Raw genomic sequence first — 8,540 nt, forward strand, 5'->3', positions numbered from 1 at the left:
AGTAAAGTTGAGAAAATAGCATCATTTTATTTTATTTATATTCCAATAGATTTATGAATTAATATGTACAACAGATTTTATACTGCTATGTTTTTTATTGCTGAAATTTCTTGAAATAAACCTTAAAACTTTATGCATTTTTGGCATTTAGGGCATTTTAGTTTTTCTATTTTCAATGTGTTGTTCTTTGTTTTTAGCATAAAGAATTTAAAGTGTTTTGTAAAAGTGTTATACAAATAAAGTTTGGTTTGATTCCTCACTAAAGTTGAGTTGATGTTTATATTTTTAAACTCTTCAATTTCCAGACTAATCTACTGTTTTTCATGTATTTTTGTTAAGTAATATTGAAGTGTCAGTAGCATTAAAGCGTATTTGGTCAACCTGTAAAATAATAATTTAAAAAAAAATTTTTTTTTAAAGAAATAGAAGCCAATTTGAATTTTTAATACATAATTCTGGTTAAAATAACAAAAATAAACTGGAGAGCTCGCGTCAGAAACCTTTCTTCTACCCTCTCAGCAGGAGAAGACACACCCCTGTTTCGCCGGCCTTATACTGTCCGCCAAACGTGTCCCCGCCCACAAATATTTCTCCATCTTGAAAGAAAAGACACTTGAGACACTTCTGTGAGATCAGATATGCAGGACGAGGCATGTGCCGAAACAGAAGTAAATGTGAAGGCGAGCGGATTTTTCTCCCTGACGTATAAACCTCTTCTGCAGACGCAGCACTTCCTCCATGTTTGTTTGAATCCTCTGGTTTTTACTGCAGAAGGACGTTTAAAAGTGAGACTCTTGACCTGTCAAGTAGTTGTCAGACCACATGTGTTTACACTCTTTTTTTGAAGTGATGCAGATTGATGGTGATGTCATGACGACCAGTGAAGCACACAGCCGTGGACTCCAGTGCCATCTGAGAGCGGTGGCAGAAAAAAACGTTTATTTCTGCGGCACTCCGAGCAGCAGCGCCACCACGGCTTTCATGTTCCCCCGTACCGCATGCCCTATGCAATCCGCCGGCCTGTTATGACCATGAAGTAAACAAGACATTAGGTCATCATAAATCAGCGGCCAATGACATGTCTGGAGCTGAGATTAGACGGCGTGGAGCGCTGGAGCTCGCTCCTCCTGCAGCTCCTCCTCGGTCCCAATGTGTAAGGTCATTATTAAAATTGCAGCTCAATTAAGATAAGACTAAATGACTTTCTCTGTCTCCGACTTTGATGTGCAGGGGATTTTTCCTTCTCTCCAAAGTTGAAAAACGGGCAATTTGAAAGGAGCAGGGGGAGACGATTGCTCCAGGAGCGCTTTGATGTCAGAGCTTCAGTTTTTCAGCTGATGCTACATTTCATTTGCTGCTCTGCAAAGAGTTTATCCATCTGCTGTGTAAACATCTACCCCTGAAACGTCCTTTTTTTACTCACACAAAACTCAAGAATATTTCAAAGTTTCAAAACTAACTCATAATCGCTCCTCTGGAAATAATTCCAGCAATCTGGGACTATTGTTCATCCTCGCTCTTTGTCCTAAAGTTCATGTATTTGCTTGACTTCTCACTGTAAACACAAAGGCAGAAACTTCAGAGGCCCGTGCACTGGGGATGTTTACACGAACGGGGAGCCTGGAGATGGAACAGAGATAGAAGTGCTGATCTGTGAAGGGAACCACTGCTGTATCGCCGCCGCCGCCGCCGCCGCTGCTGCTCGCCATCACACACAAACACCATCTGGCTGCTTCACGGTGCACACACAGCCTCACACATCCCACAGATATTCACGCTCAGATACGCTCCAAACGGACGACTTTTTTAGTTGAATTCTCTTACACCTCCGAGTTTGTCTGAATATTCTTAACTAGCAGGAGAGTAAACAACCGGCTGCTGAAAAGAGCGTCAGGAGGAAAGGGTTTTCCTCTCAGAGGTCAGAGGTCAGTTTGTATGTTGACACAAGCGCAGACAGCTGACATTAGCGATACGGCTGCAGAAAGTTCAGATTTCGTTTTAATCGTCGACCTTTTATTGCATTTTAATGCCGTTTCAGGCCTCAGGAGTGCAGATTTATGGCGCTACGCGGCGGCGACCGCGGGCTTTTCCATCTGCGGTTCTGTTTTTACATAAAAAGTTTGCAGAAAATGTGCAACAGTTGAGGCTGAGGTCAGTGTTATTCTTTGAAGCCGTTTGTTTTTCCTTGTTTCACCTCACACCTCTTACTGCATCATCATTCTTCGGCGCCGTGTGGAAAACGGGGCTGCAGGTGAGCGTTTCTGCACGCAGAGACGGATTCCGGTTCAAACTGAACGTTTCTTATTGTCCGTCCTTGTGGGAAAACAGCTGAAAATAAAATAAAATACTACTTCATGATCATCTTTCAAGCTTCAAACGATCAAATTTTGTTTCACCAGGTGGATGCGAGGAATCCAAGACAGAAACAACTCGTGATGAGGTCTCCAAACTTTATCTGAACTCCACTTGCTGAATCTGTCAGCGACGCAGGAAGGACCGACACAGAAGAGGCTTTTTGTTGACTCTGTGATTAGCTGCAGTAGCACTTTATCTGTCAAAAACAGGGATTTGTCAGACAACTTCATCGCCTCGGCGAACACGATATCAGATGTTGTCATCTCTGACTTAATCCGTCCTCTTGTCTGCTTTTAATATGTTGGCTTAAGTGTACTGTAATGGCAGAATTTCATCTACTCCAACTGCCGTCAGCGGTTCCTGTCAGCATCGCTTCTTTTACGGTTTTCAGCTTTTATTTCCTCTCACAAATCTCTCAGGTTATGTTCCCATTTTATGAGCAATTGTCTGTAACTTGTTAATTAGTTAAAGATTGTATTCAGAGCTGTCATTCTCTCAGGAAGCATCTTCTCTGCCCTTAAAATATCAAACAAGGAAGATTTTTATTTAGAAAAATATGTTTTAATGCATATTTTAGGAGGAAATATTGATTCTTTTCTTAATGTTTATTTTTATCAATAATATAGGGATTAATATTAATAAATTCTATTTTTTAAAATACTATTTCTGTAGAAAATAATCTAAATTATTAAGGTTTGTACAGTAAAAAGTCAGCAGATTTTCTGAAAATATTTTTTTAGCATCGAATTTGTTCCTGAAAAAAATTAAAACCTAAAAATGTAGAAAATTACTCTAAAAATAATGTAGAAGTCCTAACTGGTTCTGCGTCTCGCGCGCGGTTGAGGTTTCCACGGCCTCGCGCGCGTTAAATGAGATGAGAGCCGCGAACGACGCGAACAACTGCTACTGTGGCTCAGATGGCAGAAGCTGGGCAGCCCTGGAGGGACCCAGAGTTCAAGTTTGAGCAGCTTCCTTCGCTCCCGTCCTGCAGCACCGCAGAGGCTGCGTTTGGACCGCGCGCGTCTACTGATCCATGAATGCGCTCGCGCGCCCTGCCAGGAAAGCCAAGGAGACTGCAGTTTGGAATAATGTGGATAAAAATGTTATAATTGAGCTACATATTTTTTTATTAATCTAATTTAACAAATTAATTAAAATGTGATTTATTTACTATTTTTCTCCCTGTTCCATCCTTTAATCATTTTAACAAACTGGATTATTTGCATAATTGAAGCATTCAAGAGTTTAAACGCGCAGCCTGAGCTGCAGAAAAGCAGAATGATTCTAACTTGAAGGCGACTCTGTTCCTTTTTTTTCTTCTTAAGGTTTTGCCAAGAATATTGGGGTTACTCGCAGGTCGGCCGTCCTCCCCCCTGGTTTAACTTCACACTACCCCCATTGTCCCGCCAACCCACAGGTTACACTGAGAGTTTGTTACTTTTATAATATAAGAAGTTGCTTGATTTCAGCGTCAATTTCACTATTTTTGGGTTTTTCTGGATCATTTCTGTAAAAAATCCTATTTTGGAGCAGGAGACATGGCTGCGGTGGTTATTTTCCCCTCCGAGAGACAAGTGTTGGACCTCCAACCTTCCTTCCATTCGTTTGGCTGCTGCAGAGCAGACAGAACAGAAACAGAAATCGCCTCTATGAGCTCGTAATTAGAAACAGATGCGGCTTAGAGGTGAAACACAGCATTTTCCATGGAGGGAGCTGCGGTCACTCAGCCATACAGGTGCACGCAGCCTGCAGGGGCTCAGCGAGCCTTCAGCTCATTTATGCGCCCCCGCTTTCTCCACCCCCCCCCCTGTAAACTTAACGGGACATGGAATGACTTAAATACGCGTGTCCGACGTTATGCATTAGTGCAGATCTGTTTTGAGGGAGAAATGCTTTTTTGGTTGTGACTTAAGTATTTAAAGATAGAATAAAAAGAAATGTGAATTTAAAATAATTTTCATGTTGTCATAAACAATTATTTGACCAAACTTTTAATGTTAAATGTGTGCGTAAAATCCGATCCATGGACCAATTTGATTTGAAGTTTTTCAGCTTTTTCCAATTTTTTTTTAGCTTTTTATTTAACTTTTTAGGCCTTTCTTCAAATGTCGTGAGAACCCAAAAGAAGTGTCAGTCTTATCTCCTCTTTTTTAAACACCCTCTTAACAAATCGCAATCAAACGCGCAGCTCTGACTCTGAGTTTGAAAAGACGCAGCCGACACTGCGGGTTTTGTCTTTGCTATTTGACCCAAAAGAGAGAAGGAAGTGCGTGTTTTCAGGAATGTGGCGGAACGCTTCGGGAAAGACCGGAGAGGAGCTCCGCACGCGCGCCAGGACGCACCGAAATGAGAACGAGCAGCTTGTGATGAGTGTGTTTTGTTGTGAGGCTGAATTATCTCGACCATCTCTGCTGTTGGTGAGGACATGGCTGTGAGCACAAACAAGAAAACAATCTGTTATCTGCTCCTCTGAAAGGGGGAAATGAAAGTGGAATTAAATGTATGTTGTGGCACAGATTAAACTCCACAGAGGAAAACTAATTAAAACGTCAGTTTCAAATCAAAATCTTCGTTTTTTTACGGTTTTTACGCGCGGCGCCGATTCAGTGCTTTAAATGAACACATGGCTCCGGATCTGCTGGAACGCTCCTCATCTCTGTTTGTCCTCTGCTGCATTGTTGACGGTGCCTTGGCGGCCGACATTCTCCTCTTTGACCCCCGTCTCCCTCTCTGGCGTTTCCGTCTCGTGAAAAACGACTCAGAGTCTCTGATTGAATTTTATTTCTTCCTGACCTCTTTTTTTTCTGCGAGAGAGCCATCAATCTTTGGGCTAACACGACGTTTGTTTGTTGGACCTACACTTCGGAAAGGATCTAATGACTGTTAGGAGTGCGCGTGCGCACAGTGGAGACACGAGGATTCCACTTAAAAAATGATTTCACCCCCAAAGAATAAAAATTACATTTAAAGGGGTTTTGCAAAAAGGAAAAATATATGTAACATAGGAAATAAGAACTTAGTTTTTCTTTCTATAAACTTTTTTTTTCTGTAATTTTACAGTGTATGATTATTTTTATTAAATAAAGCACAATTTAAAAAAGATAAAAACGCAACGAAATTAGAGCAAAATTACATTATTTATTTAGACTGAAAATTCTTTTTTTAACATAACTCAAAAATAACAATATTATTACTAACATTATAATATTATAGAAGGGCTGTAGTATTATGCAATTAGTAAAAATGTTGAAAATAAATTAAAAATTTTAAAAAATCCAAAAAAATTTACCAAATTACAGATTTATATTTAATTTTAAGGCAAAATATATGATTAAAAGTGTTTGTGATCCAATAAAAATAGACGTTTTCTATTTGAAAATCGTAAATGTGGTGTTTTATTTTGAAATCCTACCAAATAAATACTATAAAATAAAAAAATACAATAGAAAAATGATAGATTTGTGGTCTTTCTCCAGCCTCACAACTGAAAAAAAACAACAGGAATATTTTTGGAATGAGTGGCATGAAATTAAGTCAGCACTGGTATGCGCCAGTAAACACATAACGCGCTCCAAAGCAAAGTCCGTGGGGGGGGCTTCTCTTTTAACGATCTGTAGTAAAACAACCTCAAAGAAATTTAAATCAACGTCTAAACAATTTATATTTTTATTAGTGTGGCTATTAGTTTGATAAACATCCCTTTTTTTCAATTATTTTCAATTATTTTGATTTTTACGCAAAGATAAAAATAGTCTCCAAGAAATGAGGCGTAGCGTTAACTCACAAAAAATGACAATTTATTAAAAGAAAAAAAACAAATCCTTCAGAATAATTATCAACAAATAATCTTTAAAAAGATGATATACACGTTCCTTCCTTGGATGTTTCTTTTTTTTCTTAAAAGTCTGATAATGAAACAGTTTGGCGATAATTCAGTTTAGAAACACTTTTGGGGTGTTTGGTCCATAACATCCGGCTACAGTTTAGAAATAAATTACTATATGCAATTTACAGCTTCCCAAAAAGAAAAAAAAGGAAAAAAGTGACATATTTTTAACATAAAGCCACAAAAACAACAAAAAGAGACTTACGTGTTATTTGTTGTAACATTACAGTAAAGATCGAGTCTGTTGTGTTTTCAGTCCAAAAGGAGTTTTTAAAAATGGCAGTTCAGAGATGTGGGGAGAGAGTAAGGCTTTTATTTTGTTCTATTTTGGTCAGAACTTGCTGCAGTCATAAACGAAAGCTCCCGACGTGCGATAGATGGATTGGCTCGGCGGGAATGACATCTGACAGCTGTTATTCCCGTTTACAGATGAGTTATTCAAGCCAATTCTCTGGGATTCAAACATCTCCCGGACCGAGTGGAAGTTCTGCTGCTGCGCCGGGTAAGGGGCGCCCAGGTGGCCCAGGTCTCCGGCCTGGTTCAGGTACCAGGACGCCAGCCTCCCCTGGTGGGAGGGGTGGCCCTCCTGGCCGGAATTGAGGTTGGCGTGGGTCAGAGAGGATGAGGTGGTTGTGACGGAGTAATCGGGCAGCGTTTCGTCCACGGTGGTGCTCGGCGCCATGGCTCTGTCCCCCGCGTAAAGGCTCATGGCTTGCATGTTACAATGATATGTGTTGGAGGTAGTGGAGATGGAGCTTTGGTTACACGGGGAGCTATAGACAGACGTTTGACTGGGGGAGTAGTTTAGGGACAGAGACGGGGTGATACCTGTCCTGCTGGAGGCGCCGAGCTCCGGCGCGCCCTGAGGAGAGCCGCGCAGAGAGGTCATGATGTTGTCCACGCTGAAGCCCTGCGTGGAGGCCTGCGCGTGGTGCTGCTCGGAGCTGTCCATGACGATGGAGCGGCCGGAGGGGATGCTGTGCGGGCTCCCGCTGGACATGCTGCTGCTGCTGTCCGGACTCTCGATTTTGGGGACGGCGCTCAGGGAGGGGGAGTTGGCCTGCGGCGGCGTGACTGTCCCGTTCTCGGTCTTTATATCCTGGATCCGGACGGGCTGGGAGCCCTGCACCGGCTGCTGCTGCTCCTGCTGCCGCGGCGTCAGCTCCTTCTGCAGCCGCTCCTCCTTCTCCTTCAGCGCGTCCTTCTTCTTGAACCGCCGCCGGCGGCGCAGGAAGCTCCCGTTCTCGAACATGTTGTAGGAGTCCGGATCCAAGGTCCAGTAGCTGCCTTTCCCGGGCTTCTTGTCATCGCGCGGCACTTTGACAAAGCACTCATTGAGGGAGAGGTTGTGCCTGATGCTGTTCTGCCAGCCCTGCTTGTTGTCCCGGTAGAAGGGGAACCTCTCCATGATGAACTGATAAATCCCGTTGAGGGTCACCTTCTTGTCAGGAGAGTTCTGGATAGCCATGGTGATGAGCGCGATGTAACTGTAGGGGGGTTTGACCATATCCTTGGGTTGAGGCTGGGGGGTGTACGGTCCATACGCCCGGGCCATGCTGGCGGGGTACTGCTCATGCGCCGCGTGCGAGTACATGTTCATGGGCGCCGGCATCCCCGTGTACCCGCCGCCGGCCGCAGCCCGGTAGTAGCTGGGGTCGCCGCTGATGTACGGCACGACGCCCAGAGAGTTGGGGCTGGAGACGGAGTATCGAGCCTGCATGGCTTTACGCGCAGAGGAAAGCTCCGAAAAATACGCGCGCCCCGCGTGTCCCTCTTCCAGGGAAATCACAGCTCCCCACGCAGAGCAGGAAAAAAGAGGGAAAAGGTCTGAGCGCGGAGAAGGTCGCTGCGTTTAAGCCGTCCCCATCCTCGAGACCATGTGAGACGCACATTGAAAAAGTTCTGAACTTTGGACATCCGTCAGCGCGCAGCACTTTTTGCGCAGTTAAATTCTTTCCTCCTGCTTTTTTTCCTCTTCTTCTCCTTGCTGGCACGGAGGCCCCGCCCACTAAAGTGCACAGGTCGTCCAATGGGAAGTTGGGCCGGCCTCACTTTTAGAAGGAGGTGCTGGATCTCCCGACCCGCTCCTTCCAAAAACGCCTCAGACGAGAGGAGAGCAGGTTGTGGACCATCCGGTCAATCACTGCAGCTCCTCCGCACTAATTGGCCCGTTAATTGATTTACACAAATAAATAAATAAATAAATGTTTTTTTTTACGCGCTCTTAAAAATGAAACCACTAAAACCTCGCGCACGCGGGGGCCAAACGCCAGAGCCTTTGGTGCGTCTCCACACCTTC

The 8,540-nt window shown here is 43.5% G+C and overlaps 1 protein-coding gene across 1 annotated transcript; it reads right to left on the reverse strand.

Moving 5' to 3' along the window:
- Positions 1-6,130: 6,130 nt before the first annotated feature.
- Positions 6,131-8,314, reverse strand: foxc1a (forkhead box C1a). The gene has a single exon (XM_024273138.2). It carries the CDS (start codon positions 7,959-7,961, stop codon positions 6,573-6,575), a length of 1,389 nt encoding a protein of 462 aa, XP_024128906.1. The 5' UTR covers positions 7,962-8,314; the 3' UTR covers positions 6,131-6,572.
- Between the last annotated feature and the right edge of the window lie 226 nt (positions 8,315-8,540).

Source organism: Oryzias melastigma, linkage group LG17 (genome assembly GCF_002922805.2).
Source record: "Oryzias melastigma strain HK-1 linkage group LG17, ASM292280v2, whole genome shotgun sequence".
NCBI lineage: Eukaryota > Metazoa > Chordata > Actinopteri > Beloniformes > Adrianichthyidae > Oryzias > Oryzias melastigma.

What these genes read in the sequence shown, in the direction of transcription:
- foxc1a (XM_024273138.2), bottom strand. Translation starts at nt 7,961, where the DNA reads ATGCAGGCTCGATACTCCGTCTCCAGCCCCAACTCTCTGGGCGTCGTG.